General features: G+C 43.5%; 1 protein-coding gene across 1 annotated transcript; it reads left to right on the forward strand.

The window, feature by feature from the left end:
• The first annotated feature begins 8608 nt into the window (after window positions 1-8608).
• Window positions 8609-10194, forward strand: ADRB1 (adrenoceptor beta 1). The gene has a single exon (XM_068548607.1). It carries the CDS (start codon window positions 8708-8710, stop codon window positions 10112-10114), a length of 1407 nt encoding a protein of 468 aa, XP_068404708.1. The 5' UTR covers window positions 8609-8707; the 3' UTR covers window positions 10115-10194.
• The last annotated feature ends 6159 nt before the right edge of the window (window positions 10195-16353 follow it).

Raw genomic sequence — 16353 nt, forward strand, 5'->3', positions numbered from 1 at the left:
CATGATGTAAAATTAGTTTGAGAAATTCGAATTCCCCAAACAGAATGATAATCAGATTAAATGACCACAAAGGAATAAACTTGCCTTTGAAAGCAAAAGAGTACTTACCAAATTAGATTCTTTACTACATCCTCTCACTTAAAAAGAAAATGCAATTATTCAATTTCCACTGACTAGAGGTTGCCTCCTCTGCCACCTGTGATTCTGTGCAGAATGGGCATTTTTCTGCCATGATCTTTTTGTGGTGGTGGCAGTTGGGGGGGAAAATGGAAAAAAGAAAAGATAATGTTTATTAAGTACTTAACGATGAGCCAGGCACTATGCCAAATGCTTTGTGTGTCTTATCGAATCCTCCAAACACCTCAGAGGTAGGTACGATTATCATTATTCCCACTTAACAGATGATGAAACAGAGCCCTGAGGTGTTCAAGTAACTTGTTGAGTCAGTCAGCTACTAACTGGCAAAACCTGGATTGTAACCCAGGCAGTGTGACTCCAGAATCTGCATCCTTAATCATGATGGTATACAGAGAGAGGTACATGTCAAAACTAATTACTAAAATTAGTGTCATCTTACTAAAATGCCATAATTTGAAATTATGTAATAAAAAGCATCTAAAACAAAAATGCATAAGCCAGGGATATTCTCAAAATCTCCCATCAAGACTGGTTATGCTGGGCTTCCCTGGTGTCACAGTGGTTGAGAATCTGCCTGCCAATGCAGGGAACACGGGTTCGAGCCCTGGTCTGGGAAGATCCCACATGCCGCGGAGCAACTAGGCCCGTGAGCCACAATTACTGAGCCTGCGCGCCTGAAGCCTGTGCTCCGCAACAAGAGAGGCCGCGACAGTGAGAGGCCCGCGCACCGTGATGAAGAGTGGCCCCTGCTTGCCACAACTAGAGAAAGCCCTCGCACAGAAACGAAGACCCGACACAGCCATAAATAAATAAATAAATAAATTTATAAAAAAAAAAAAAATGCATCCCTTTTTAAAAAAAAAAAAAAAGACTGGTATGCTATAAAACACTGATTATTTTTTGAGAGGTTAAGTATGGGTTTTTAACTTGCTTAATAAATTACTTTTAGTCTAAGTCAACCCTCAGATAAGAACTTATGAAAACTATACACATGAATGTGTACGGGTGGGAATTTTTTAAACCAAGATTATTATCCTCAAGAGAGAGCTATGAAAATGCAAATCATCTCTATTAATTAATAATGGGGGAGATGTCAAAATGCCTGCAGGGTGACTGGCGGCAGAAGCAAGGAAAGGTAAGGAGTGGGATGGAAATGGTGACAAGCTGGAGTAAAATCGTCACTTTAGATATTTTCAGAATAAGAAAAAACAATATTTTCAGGACTGTGTCAATACCATTTCAGTGCATTCTCCAGGCTTTTCAGAGAGCCTCAAAGTTCAACATGCCCATGACATAGCTACCTGGTTTGGAAAAGTTATTAGGGTGAGGAAATGACCAAGCAAGTAGAGCTTGCTTTCTAATTTTCTGTTCCAAACTCCCAAACAGCTTCATTTTGACTTTTAAATAAAACCCCAAGGTTGTCACAACTTTTGGGCCTTTGATTCTCAGCAAGAGTCTTTTGTGAAATTTTTTTCTAGTTCAGATTTAAAAACAAAACAAAACACCAAATTACTTAATTGCTTTGCTTTTCTTTGCTTTTTGGGTTTTTTGTTTTTGTCTTCAGAGTTAGTATTCATGTGGCACTTCTGGAAATTCACATTGAAATGTACTAACAAAGAGACTTTTATTTGTGTGGATAAATATGATTATTCTTCTAGATCTATTATATTTAAACCAATTGAAAAATACAAATAAACATTGCATGATAGAATCTCTTCACTCATTCAGAGCTATTTATTTAAAAAAATGACTCCATGACTTGCTCCAGGCCCCAAAATATATCATGCAATTTAATTATGCTGACAAGCAGTTAAGAGGTGGGTCCAAATCTGTTAAGGATGCAGGCTCTGGTAATTAAAGATTAGCTCAATAGGCAGGAAAATGAAGAACTCCCTTTGCCTTTCCTTGAAACCTTAAGCATGTCTCTCTCCTTATGCTTCAGTGTCTCCATATGAAAACAGGAAGGAAAAAACCCAACCATTTCTCCACCAGTGTGAAAAGTCATTTATATTTAGAAGAGGTCTGCAAAGAAGGTCATTGCCCCCTTAACATTTAATTAAGCGATAATGCTCTGGAAACAGAAAGCTATCATAGGATAAAGATTTCTAACAGGTTTTATTCAAAGCTGAGACATTGTGGAAAACAAAGCTGAGACATTGTGGAAAATATATGTCATATCAAAGGTTTGATATTTATTTTCAATGCAAGAAGTCTAACCACAGTGGTTGTCAAAACCAAAGTAGCAGCGCTAGTGTCCCACTAGTGTGGGACTCTGCCCTTCCAAGGCAAAGGACTTGCCATGCCTCTATTTATTGAGTGGGTCTGGATGAGCGTTTATACAGTACATAAGTTACCTACGAAAATATATATCCAAAACAAAGAAGTGGAAAAACATATGAAAGAAGATACCTGTTTGGTCTACTCAGAGTAGTGAGTGAAAAGAAGCAATGTAAATGATTTGGTCTGCCACCCAGAGGCAAGACAACTTGCTTCTTTCACTGGTTCCCTTTGGCAATTCCATTCAGTTGGATGGCCCAGACCCATCTTCCATAGGTGAATGGAAAACACAATGTCTTCTTTTATTTTAGAGAGTGCACATAAGCTTTTAAGTGGTTCCTCTATTCCACGGGAATTTGCAAAGTACCAACTACATGACCAAAATAAATGGGAGCTAAAACGTTTAAAAGGTATCATTTCTACCCGTTAGAAACTTAAAATAAGGGCTTGGGGGATTCTTGTTGCTATAAACTTCTCAGCTTTTTACAACATAATCGTTTTATCAGGAGCACAATAAGACTGTTAAAATAAAACCTAGAGTTTTCAATAATTAGTGCAGCTTGTCATTACAAGCTCTAGACTTGGGCAGATTGAAGGACAACTCTTAGCCAAGTACTTTCCATGTTTACTGATAGTACTCCCATTGCCGCCGGCACTTTAAGATCTCAGCTGATGAACACTCAATTTTTATTCATTATACACCTGAATAAGAACAGAACTTATGAAAGTTGGCTAAATTTTATGTTGCATTACCTTCCATTTTTTTGAAGTTACTAGTTATGGCACTAAATAGTTGAGAAAAAAATCCTTTCTCTGCTGCTAATATTTCACCACTGAAATACTTTAAAGGAATTTATGTCAGAGAATCACATAAATGAACACTTAAAAAAAAAGAGTAGGGTACCTACTAAGGAAAGGCACAAAGATGGGGGGAAATCTTTTTTAAAATGTGACTGGCCAAAGGTAAAGGCATTTAAAAATTGTTCACTGTTATCCAGCCTCTGAGTTGTACTATATCCAGTGTGAGAAAGAAAGGAGTCACCTGATAAAGTGAAGCTTATGCAAGTGAACTGACTCTTCTCATACAAGCAAATCCTGACACATTTCATGGTTTGAAATGTCATGATGATTGGATGAGACCGCATTTGATGCGTTTCAAGTATACGGTGCTATATGAGATTTCAAGAAGCTGTCACATACATCATCTCATATGTGAAGCTGTCACAGAACCCTGCGAGGGACTGAATGGTGAGTCCATTTTAAGGATGAAGCCACTGCTGAAGGTCAAACTCAAAAGTGACGCCAGGACACAAACCTGGATCTTCCGCCTGCCAGGTCTGAACACTTTCCAATATATCCAAATTTTGAAAAGTATTATTACTGGCTCTTGCATTGTTCAAAGTACTCTTTAGACATACCAGAAAGAGGAGGAGAAGGCAAAGAGGGAGGAAGTGGGAGAGAAGAGAGCTTCTGAATTGCCCAAATAGTCCACGCTTTGCTATGATTACACCACTGTCTTCTGTGCTTCTTATCACAGTGGATGCAATTGCTTGTCCCTATGTAAACTGTGTCTTCAAAACCAGTATATGACCTTAAGCCAGCCACGGGTGCAAACTGTTCTTTGCTTAGTTTAGCGCTGAGTGACTGTTTTAGCAGTTACATTACTTTATGTGAAAAGCTGTATATCTTTCCTCAGAAACAGCCACTAGAGCTCTGATCAATGAATTCTGCCACCTATCATCAGCCTCAAGGCAAATTATGCTAACTTACTGATTTGATACTTTACTTGGCGCTTTACTTAGAAATTTTCCCCAGACTTCCTCTGGCCAACCTTCCAGCAGCTGTCCAACTAGGCTACTCACTATTATTTTAATCTCATTTGCCAACAAAGTCAACTGAAGAATGGAAAGGTCTTCATCAAGTTCGTGGCTTACAATGACGGGTGGGTTGGACGCCCATTAGTCACTGCCGTACAGACTTTTAATTTGATCTAGAATTTGAAGCCAGATTCAAGTCATCAGCCATTCTCCCAGGGCAGAAATGCCTGGATATACAGTATCATAAAGGAAGGAAAAAGGTCATTCACCCTGAATATTTATGAAGATTAGGTAGTATTCTTTATTATGTGGACTTTCATTGTCCCTTTGGAAAAACTCTTACCTAAGTCTGCCCCACGTTATTTATTACTGAGTAGGTATGATATAAATTTATCTCATGAGCCTACCTTGTATTTGTAAAGCTTATATTTTGAAATGCTTATATGAACGTATTGACTAGGCTATAGGAACACGAATTATTACTCTAAAGTTGAAGCATGAGGAAAGATCATAACTCCAAAAACACTCGATTATTTCTCATACTAGTAAATATGAGAATATTTTAATAAATTAAACATTAAATATTTATGAATCAAAGCTTAATGTTAATTAATGTTAGGTAGTTTTAGTAAACATGGGAAATATAAAAATGTATAGGATGGTCCTGGCTCTCAGTGGCCTTATAATCCATATGAGAAGAAAAGAGAAAAATTTTTAATTATAAAAATTATATCACAATATAAGAGACGTCGAAAAGCAACATATTGTTCCTTGACACATGAAATGCAATGAACAAAGTAACTACTCTAGGTAGGGGAAGGAGAGATCATTTCCAGAAACAGTGGGCAGGGATGACCGTAAAGTAAAAAATAGATTAACCAGATCTTGAAAGCTGAACTCAATGAGACAGAGATGGAGGAGGGAATTCTTGGTGGAAGGGTCCCAATGACAAAGAGTACAGATGCAAAAAAAGGAAAAAGGGTATAGATCCAAAAACTAATTTACAGAACTGCAAGTTAGGGTGACATGGAGAGTTCTAGTACGGGATAGTGCTGGAAAGGCTATTTGGAACTGGACTGTGGAGGGCTTTGAAGGCCATGTTGAGGAGTTGAGGTTTCTGAACAGAAAAGCATTTCGGTCAATGCAGCATTTTAGAAATATTAATTTGGCTATGGTATGCCAGATTAAATGGATCGGGAAGGACTAGAGACCAGGAGCTCAAAAAGAACCCATAGCAAGTTCAGGTGTGGGATAAAGGTAGTGGGATGGGAAAGGTAGAGGTGGGAGCAGGAAATTCCGAGGAGGAAGCCCACTCGTTTTCAATGTGCTGATTAGCACGTATTGTTGGAGCTTTCTGTTCCTTTCTAAAGGACTGCCAAGTCTGCGGGTTCCCAAGAACTGATTGATTTTAACAGTGGGAGTGGGGAATGGGGAAATGGAGGAGTTACTCATTTTGAACTTGCAACATCTCATACCTGTATAAGTGGATATGTTTTCTTCTCAATCTTGTATCCTTAACTCAGAACAAAAAAATGTTAGCTCAGAAATGTTTTTTTAAAAAAGTGTCATGAAGTGTAGGGATTAAAGGAAATCCGAGAACATTTTATTTTAAAAGAAAGTGAACTCTAGTTGAATATGAACTACTCCAAACTTTTCCATCAGTACAACTGAAGGACAGCCCCAAGAATTCCAGGAATCCCTTTATGCCTGCAGCCCTACGTTGGAACTCCTATCAAAATAACCTTCTGGTTTTGGATATTTGTGATTTAATGTATTTATTATCCAGAAATTCAGGGAAACTTGAGTTATCTCTGAATGAGCAGGGGAAAAAAGTTTCAGGAGAGTTCTTCAACAATTCAAATCTCGCGCCCTGGTGTTTTTGGTGTGTTTATACATATACATACGTATACTAGTACATGGATGTATACAAAATGTATACAAATACATACATATTTGCACAGATGGTAATGCTATTGGCATCCAGGCTTCTGCACTGAATCTGTACAACCAAGTTCAGGCCTTATCGCTCACAGAAATGCAATCCCTTTGCCCTTCAGGGGCCCTTAAGCTTGGCACACAATATTCCCGGTAACACCACTTGACAGAAAGATGGCGCCCAACAGAAAGCCTCCTCCCCACATTCCCTACACCTCACCGCACAGCCCAGCACTCAGAATCCTGCAGCGTCAAATCCAACTCTTTCCAACCCCTTGGCTATTTTGAGACTGCCCCTTGAGGGTGGGAACAGAAAAAAGTCGGAAGGGGAGACAGGTTTGCAGTGACTTGGGTACCTAGGGCTCTCTGGGAGCCTACACTGAACTCAGGGTGCAGGCCTCCAACCCCCCCTCTTTCTAGCCCTCTCCTTTCCTTGCTCCCCCTTCTCAAGCTTCCCAAGTTGGCAGAACTAGGGCAGAACTAGGCTGACAAGTCCTAGGGCAGGGGTGAATAAACAAATAAATCACCCACATCCACACCCACCCGCCTTGTAGCACTGATTATCAAGTTTGGGCCTAAAGCAAATTTATATGTTTGGATATAGAGAAGGTGGTTAAAACTGCTGGGCTTTATAAACTGAATAAACATTGCTTTTAGCTCTTGACTTGGGTAGCTGTGGAAGTCAGTCTTTCTCTACAGGGTAAGAAGATGAGTTTGTCCCTTTCAGATGCTATTCTTTTTATTCCAACGCTAGAAAGATGTGTGAGCATTATATAACATTTTCATGCACCCTTACATGGGTAATTAGAAGCTGTTTACCCGTCCTTGTTCTCAAGGATGCGATTAAAGCCTTTTTATTTTCAGGGCTGAGCTGAGGACCTTACTGGGGTGGAATTAGGGGGTCTGAACACCTTCTGCTGCATTGTGTGTTCATGGTGCCCATCCTGTAGGTGGGTCCCCACATATAATCACACCGACTGCAGGGCTGACTCACTAATTTTAAACCCATTCAGCTGCCAACTCAGAAGTCTCTGATATAACTTTAAATGCTATCGGATTTTAATCTTCTGGAGTATTTACATATTTTCTTCTCTCATTTCTCCAAAACTAATCCTAGAGTTTTGAGAATCCGGGAACTTGGGCAAAGGAGAAAACAACTTGGGCAGACCAAGAAATCTGAAATCTCAATTCACTACGTCAACCAAAACTAATGTACCTTTTTGTTTGCACTGACTCAGCTCAAACTGTAAAATCATGTGAGTAATAAAACACAAAATCCTGGTGTTATAACTGAATGTGAAAAGTCTGAAATGTAATTAAACGTGCTCTGTCTTCGTGGCGGTGTCACTTACTCCACGTTAACATTTGTGTTTCTTTAAGCCTCTCTCTTCACGGTATCGACACACACTGTTGCATCATACTCACACATCCATCAGCTGGGACTGGGGAGTGTGTGTTTTTCCAACTGGTGCTCAGCATTAGCTGTCAGATGCACAAACCTTCCCTTCCTTTCTGCATCTGCTGCCCTGGAACAACAGAAGCTTCTTGCAAGAATAGCTCCCAGAGAGCGTTGCTGACAGATGCGCGGTTTGCTCGAGCAAGGCGCTTGCTGGAAAGTTTCCCCTAACCGCTAACACCCGCCTCCGATCCCCTGAGCTGGCAGGACGCAGGCTGGCTGGGTCCCCTCTTGACGGAGGAAGGGTTTTACACGCACTCTCCTAGGCTGCCCAACACGAGAAACAATCTTGCAGCCAGACCCCTCCAACCCCAGTGAACAGACCGTCCAAGGCGCTCTGGTGCTTCGAGAACACCGAGGTCCCCTCCCCGCTAAAGGAAGCGCGCGCTCTGCTCCGCAGGAAACCTGGGCACCGGAGGTAGACGGGTAGCGAGTTGAGCCCGAGCGCAGGAAGGAGCCAAACACCGGAGGCAAACGGGGCGCCGGAGAGACTGGGGTCCGCGGGAGGGGGCAGGGTGGGAGCCGGGCGCCGTAGGGAGCCAAGGGGAACTGGGCGCTGGAACCAGCGGGCTCAGGAAGGCGCGCGCGCGCGCAGGAACCCGCGGGCGCCGAGGAGACGCTCGCTTGGCCCTCTGCCTCACTCCTCGGAGCCGCGGAACCGCCGGTAGGAGGGGGGGCTGCGGGGAGTTGCTGGGGGGAGCCAGACAGGGGCGTGCCTTCGCCCGGATTGGCTGCAGGAGCCTGACGCGAGGCCCTGGGGGTTGGCTCGAGGGAGTGGGACTGGGGTGGGTTGGGTGCTGGGAGCCGGGGCTGCGGGCTCCGCGCGCTCAGAAACATGCTGAGGTCCCGGCAGCTGTTCCAGCAGCGACAGCGGCTCCAGCAGCAGCGGCGGCGGCGGCGGCGGCGACAGCGCACGGCTCCGGCGGGGAAGGCGCCCGGCGCCCATGCCTCCGGCCCAGCGCCGCGGCTGTCCTGACCTGGCCGCGACCTCCCTCCGCGCGCCCCGCCGCCCGGGCCTCTGGGGGGTTCCCCAACCGCGGCCCAACTCCGCCACACCCCCCTCCCCCGGCCTCCGCAGCTCGGCATGGGCGCGGGGGCGCTCGCCCTGGGCGCCTCCGAGCCCCGCAACCTGTCCACCGCCGCGCCGCTCCCCGACGGCGCGGCCACGGCGGCGCGGCTGCTAGTGCCCGCGTCGCCGCCCGCCTCGCTGCTGACCCCCGCCAGCGAGGGATCCGCGCCGCTGTCGCAGCAGTGGACGGCCGGCATGGGCCTGCTGATGGCGCTCATCGTGCTGCTCATCGTGGCGGGCAACGTGCTGGTGATCGTGGCCATCGCCAAGACGCCGCGGCTGCAGACGCTCACCAACCTCTTCATCATGTCCCTGGCCAGCGCCGACCTGGTCATGGGGCTGCTGGTGGTGCCGTTCGGGGCCACCATCGTGGTGTGGGGCCGCTGGGAGTACGGCTCCTTCTTCTGCGAACTCTGGACCTCGGTGGACGTGCTGTGCGTGACGGCCAGCATCGAGACCCTGTGTGTCATCGCCCTGGACCGCTATCTCGCCATCACATCGCCCTTCCGCTACCAGAGCCTGCTGACCCGCGCGCGGGCGCGGGCCCTCGTGTGCACCGTGTGGGCCATCTCGGCCCTGGTGTCCTTCCTGCCCATCCTCATGCACTGGTGGCGGGCCGAGGGCGACGAAGCGCGCCGCTGCTACAACGACCCCAAGTGCTGCGATTTCGTCACCAACCGAGCCTACGCCATAGCCTCGTCCGTCGTCTCCTTCTACGTGCCCCTGTGCATCATGGCCTTCGTGTACCTGCGGGTGTTCCGCGAGGCCCAGAAGCAGGTGAAGAAGATCGACAGCTGCGAGCGCCGCTTCCTCAGCGGCCCCACGCGGCCGCCCTCGCCCGCGCCCTCGCCCGGGCCCCCGCTCCCGGCCGCCGCCGCCTCCCCGGTAGCCAACGGGCGCGCCAGCAAGCGGCGGCCCTCGCGCCTCGTGGCCCTGCGCGAGCAGAAGGCGCTCAAGACGCTGGGCATCATCATGGGCGTGTTCACGCTCTGCTGGCTGCCCTTCTTCCTGGCCAACGTGGTGAAGGCCTTCCACCGCGACCTGGTGCCCGACAGCCTCTTCGTCTTCTTCAACTGGCTGGGCTACGCCAACTCGGCCTTCAACCCCATCATCTACTGCCGCAGCCCCGACTTCCGCAAGGCCTTCCAGCGCCTGCTCTGCTGCGCGCGCCGGGCCGCCCGCGGGAGCCACGCGGCCGCCGGAGACCCGCCGCGCGCCTCGGGCTGCCTGGCGGTGGCCGGGCCGCCGCCGTCGCCCGGGGCCGCCTCCGACGACGACGACGACGACGACGACGTCGGGGCCGCGCCGCCCGCGCGCCTGCTGGAGCCCTGGGCCGGCTACAACGGTGGGGCGGCGGCCGACAGCGACTCGAGCCTGGACGAGCCGAGCCGCCCGGGCTGTGCCTCGGATTCCAAGGTGTAGGGCCGGGCGCCCCTCCCCGCCTCCCCGCCTCCCCGCCTCCCCAGCCCGGGCGCGGGCTGTGCGCCCCTGGAGGAAGAGAGCCCGGGCGCCCCTGAATGGCTTCCTGGGGGAAGAGGAGATCTGTGTTTACTCAAGACCGAAAGCAGGTGAATTCGAAGCCCGCAAACCTCGTCTGCATCATCCAAGGCAAACAGAAAAGCCACAGACCGTTGCACAGAAAGGAAGGTTTGGGGAGGAGTGGGAGAGTGGCTTGCTGATTTTTGTTCGGTTCTTTTTTCTCTTTGTGGTCCGGCCTTCTTTTGTGGGTGCGTGTGATACGTCTTTAGATTTTTCCTCCCCCCACCCCCCAGGTGGTTTTTAACACTCTCTGCGATGACCGGGAAGGGAAGGGAGAAGCGTTAGGAGATAAGTCTCTGACTTGGCTTCTATCCCGTTCTCGGGAACAGGAGCGGTCAAGCGGAGAAAGAGGAGAGAATGACAGTTGATCAGGACGTGTTTCCTTTGCTTTCCGTTGCAATTTCATTTTAATTCCTGAGTAATGATTTCTCCTGTTCTTAAAGCAGAGGGAAAGGATGGATGCAAAAATCGCGTTTCAGGAAATTTTAAGCTATTCTTGGAACAAGCCTCACCTTGCGTTCCTTTTGTAGGGCAAGCCGGCTGTCCCCGAGAGCCTCGGTGGTCAGGCTGAGGGGTTCCTACCTCACACTGTGCACATTGCACAGCAAGATAGAAAGACTTGTTTATATTAAACAGATTATTTATGTATCAATATTAGTTGGAAGGACCAGGCGCTGAGCCTCTGTGACGTGTGACTCTGTCCATTGAAGACAGGACAGAAAAAAGAAAAGAAAAAGAGGAAACAGTTCAGATTACTGCACATGTGGGTAAAAACAAAAAACAGAACAAAACAAAAAGGCGTGATTCAAAGTGGCATTTTTGCACAGTATTAGGAACTGTAAAGTCCACTGAAGATGTTACTTGCACAAAAAGAAATTAAATATTTTTTAACGGGGGTGGGGGTGAGGTAGGGGCAGATCTTGAAAACTAAAATAAAACTCAAACTCTACTTCTGTTGTCTGTTATGTTACTGAGCTAATGATTTATTGGAAAAATACCTTTTTATACTCTTTTATCATGGTACTGTAACTGTATCCATATTATAAATATAATTATCTTAAGGAGTTTTTTATTATTTTTTTATGTCCAAGGGCCCACGTGAATCTGCTGGTAAAATTTAGCACTTGTGTGTAAATACTATTTCCTCTCTGTGTTTTACCAAGTATTTATACTCTGGTGCAACTAACTACTATGTGAGGAATTGATCCATGTGCAATAAATACCAATAAAGCACAAAAAAGATTATGTACTGTGTGTCTGTAAGGGCTCAGGGAAAATGGAAAAGACAGTTTGTTTTGTTCAAAATATAGGCTGGATTTCCCATAGAGCTCTTTTAATAGCTTTTCATGACTCAATAGCATAGCAAAATGCCTCTAGACCAAATAAGGCGTGCACCTACTGAGAGCTGCAGGCTTGCCCTAAATTTTCACAGCCAGATTCAGAGTATTCTAGACTACTTGTAGGTGTTGTCAAGATCCCATCTGCCGTACTTGCCTTAAGAACTAATATTTGGGATTGTGCATCTTCTAAGAAAAAATGATTGAGTCAGGTAACTCAGCTGCAACTTTGCACAGAAATGCAGGAAAGAAGACTAAGTCGTGGAACCGTCATTGCCTACTTGGAATTCGGTAAGTGGCATCCACGGCTGGTTTTTGTTTTCCAACAGAAAATCAAAATCACAGAAAATCACAGTGTGTGCACATTTCTCCAATGGCTGTTTAGAAAGCAAAATGCTTTCATGGTTAAGCAAAAATTTATAAAAGAGCAATTAAGTAAATTTTTTTTTCTCTTGTGTAATTAAGTAGACCATTTCAGCAGAAGTTCTGGGTGGGCAGGTAACAGGTAGAAGTAAATGTGAAGTTTTAAAATTTTCTAACAAGATTATGACACCCCCCAATGGATAGGATAGTTTTCCTAAAATTAGTTCCTAAGGAAAATATAGTGAAATTCTATCTTGGGATTAATTCTACATTCTCCAAAATAAATTTAAGTATTTCTCTTTCTTTGTATTTTTAAACAAGCTTTTCATTTCATGATGGTACAGTAAAGAAACCAAAGTGAAGAGTGTAAAGTTTTGGCTTATACCGAGATTGAACATGCAGAAACTCTTCGCTACCAAGGAAAGTCAAGACCGATTATCCTTTTTTTTTTTTTTTTTTTTTGGCAATGCGATATTCTAAAAACCAGGAAAGATGAGAGTGTTCTGAGAAAGATTAATGCTGCCTATGTTTTAGAGACCAGCAGAAGGTTTCATGAACAGTAGCAGTTTCAACAAAAGCTGCTGTGAAGTTTAATCCCTTTCTCCAGCAAAAAAAAAGGTGGAGAGGCAGGAGATGGCAAAAGTTATTTAAAAATACAGATACATACCTAAAGAAACACATTTTGGAGAATGTCAGAATTCCAGGATGAAATCTCACTATCCTTTCCCCTAGGAACAAATACAGTGCATTTCTATGCTCCCTTCCCCCACCTGAATATGTAAGTTGCATTTTGTTAGGGGTTTTGTTCCTCTTTGTTTTTAAATCATACTAGAAAATTAATAGACTTAATGTCTACAGTTTCATCTGAAGAGCACTCAAGAGTACCAGGTAATGCTTCACTTTCCTATTTTGTCTAGATAAGTCTTTACATTTAAATAAAAAGAAATTTTCCCAGACCCAAACTTACATATAGACCCATCAAACCTTAGGTCTCAAAATCATGAAAGTCCTATAAACTTTAATAACAAACATATATAATTTAACTGCTTAGTAAACAGGTCTGAACTCTTTAGTGAATTAGAGGAAACCACTATAATCTTGGGGCCAGTTTATATGTATTTGTAGGAAATAGAAAAAAAGAGTTTTCTGTGATCTCTTGAGTTCTCTAACTGAGGGTTACGGGGATTCAGAAACAGACCTTGTCAGTGATTCCTACTACCCACGAAAACTGCTCTTCGTTGTTTTGAAGAAGACATTGATCTATAATAGAAATGTAGGAATCTGAGCTGCCAATCCCAATAGCTACGTCAGTGGGAGGAGAAAACTGCCAATCCTGTTTAATCTGGTGAGATAATGCACAGCGGAAGTGACAGGAGGAGGGCAGTGAATATCAACCTTACCCCATGGGTTTGTGTGTAACAGTACCAAAGGCATAAACCTTAAAATTAAAACAGTGAACACGTGACCAAGATTCACGCATTTGCTACATTTGAAATTATGTTTCGGTTGCACACTGTAAAGTTCTCTATGTGTAACAAGATATTCCAGCATCTATAATTCTCCCTCCAGTCTAGGAATCTATAATTGGTATAGAAGATAGCTTCATCCCTTGGTGAACTTGGCAATGTGAAACTTTGTAAATAGAGCTCATTTTTTCTATCCAGGCTTTCTTTGGAACTGGAATTATTAATAACCTCTAAGTGGCTATTGTGAAACCTTTCCTTGTTAAGCACATTTTCCTAATTTCGCATTTTGTTGAGCGTGCTGACTTCCTCTGGCAATATGTAAAATTGCCAGACGGAAATTCTGCACTCGAAGTCTCAGGATGATACTAGCATTCAAGTTTTTAGAAAGAGCTTCTAAGCAAGGGTCAAAAGGAAAATTATTAAGTTTTACTGCCATTTGTGAAAGGCTTAAAAAAAATTTTTTAACAAAGCAGGACCCTTCAGTTCTTTGGAAGGAAAACAGTTTAAAACCTTAGCCGTAATTCAAATTAAACACATTGGCACAGATAATTTAGTTTTATTTGTACATTTCTGGCATAATGTGCTGAGAAATACTAATTCTTTTGACTCCCTGCCAATTTGCTACTAATCAAAATGGAGAAGATATGCACTGTTTGGATTATACCTAAAAATAGTTGTACTACAGTCACATCAGCAAATGGAATTAATTTCTCTTTCTTCTCCTTCACACAAACCCTCCACATTATTTAAATTTCCATCTAGAATATTGCTTCTGAATCTCATAATTTGTGATTCAATGTGTCCCAAAGTGCACTGCTACATTGCAATTATTTTAAAGCAAATTCTAGGGGTGGGATAGGGAGGGTGGGAGGGAGACGCAAGAGGGAGGAGATATGGGGATATATGTATATGTATAGCTGATTCACTTTGTTATACAGCAGAAACTAATACACCATTGTAAAGCAATTATACTCCAATAAAGATGTTAAAAAAAAGAAAAAAAAAAGCAAATTCTATCAAACTACTTTCTGAGAAATACACCTCTCCTAAAATTCCAACTTTTACCCTGCTCTCATTTAAAGAGTCTCTACTAAATAGTCCATATAATGTCATCAAAGAAGTATTAATACTATAAATAGATACTTTGTGGATTAATTTACCTCCTAATAGTCTTTTTACCTTTTGTGGGAGATAGTTTCTGAATCAATAAGACTTGGTCATTTGATGGAGCAGTTAATAGGCTTCCAGATCCAATTGCTCTAATGACAGACGAAAACAGCAGCCCGAAGGAGAAGCTGACACTATGCTGACAACATCAGAGCATGATCTTGGCAGTCATCTTAGCAGCACCCAAGAAAGCATGGAAAGTAACTGTCTACACACTTTAAACCTTTGTCTTCACTTACATGTTGCCTTCACTCTGAGCGCATCTCTACCTTCCTGGTACCTGAAGCCAGTTCTTGCCTTGGACATACCCTATACTCACCAGCCCTTCTCTTGAGCACATCTTCATTTCCTCTTGAATGAACTAGAACCATCTAGAACATCTAGTTCTAGATAAATTGTCTTCCTAGCAGCATTAACTTCTCATGAACAGTTTCCTAAAGCTCTGATTTTCAACATCTCTCAATACTTAGGATTCTTGTTTTCTTCTCTCTCCACATCCCCTGGCTCATAGCTATTAATTAGTATTAGCAAGATCACACTGTTTTCTTCCTATTTATGACAGAACTTACCTATGATGCATTTTAAATGTCTTAAGTTTGGATTTCTTCCTGAGAATTTCAGTATTGCTCATAATTATGAGTAGAAAAAAATTTTTAACTCTGTACTTTTCCTATAAAAAGTCTTCATGTTGAGTTTAATATTTGGGGTGTGGGGCTTTCTTAACAGGCTTTATTTTCCTGTTATTCTTTATTTTTCAGTTCTTAACTGTATGACCTTGTCCGTTTTTCAGCATCCTGATTGCAAAGGATAACATGAGCTGTTACACCTTCAACTATTTGTAAATTAGTTTTCCTAATCATTAGGCTAGCTGACTTGTGGGAATTGTGGGTAAATTTTTACTCTAGGAGAGCAGAAAACTTGTTCAAGCAGACAGTCCAAAGACTGGCTGCTCTGGCTCCTGTGTATTTGCTGCTGTGCCCAGTGAGCATGGAGAAGTCAGTTGGTTTCCCTGCTACTCAGGTTCACTTCCCACAAATCCTCATCAGTAGCCTTTGTTTGTAAATCCCTCTGAGATGCTCTGATAGAAGGAGTTTATAGCTTTGCACAGTCTATCATTTCGAATACTTCCTCCTGAACTTCTTTTCCCTTTCCTTGCAACTCCACCCACAAAATCCCTGTTTTTTTTTTTTTAAGTGGAAAGAACAAGTAAGAATAGCAAATATATATATATATATATATATATATATATATATATATATATATATATATATATATATATATATATATATATATATATATATATATAAAATACCCCATGCATCCCAACAAACAGTCCTTCACTTATTATTATACTTAAAATTCCACACACACAAAAAATTCCACAAAAACCACAACTGAGTAAAATAGTCTTCTTCCCAAACATCAGATTAAAAAACCTGTTTGCTCTGTGCTAAGCAAAAGTGGTTTATGATTCTGAACCCACGGCCACTTTGAGAAAAGTAAGTCAATTTGGAAAGTAACTCAACTCTACGATTTTGCATTGAGTTGTAAACACTAAAAGCAACTCTCTAGATTATTCTCCTTTTCCTGGAATAGCAATTCAGAGATGAAAATGCTGAGAGCAATGGCTGTTTCTATTTTTGCTTACCTCTTTTTTGTGGCTTGCAAGGCATTGGGTTTCTTTGTTCCGAACTTAATGAACAGAGACAAATCTACAGGAACTTCACTGACTTAAAATATCTATTATGTTAACTAAAGAAACTCACCTGTGATCTTGAGGTCCTAGTTA

Source organism: Eschrichtius robustus, chromosome 7 (genome assembly GCF_028021215.1).
Source record: "Eschrichtius robustus isolate mEscRob2 chromosome 7, mEscRob2.pri, whole genome shotgun sequence".
Taxonomy (NCBI): Eukaryota; Metazoa; Chordata; class Mammalia; order Artiodactyla; family Eschrichtiidae; genus Eschrichtius; species Eschrichtius robustus.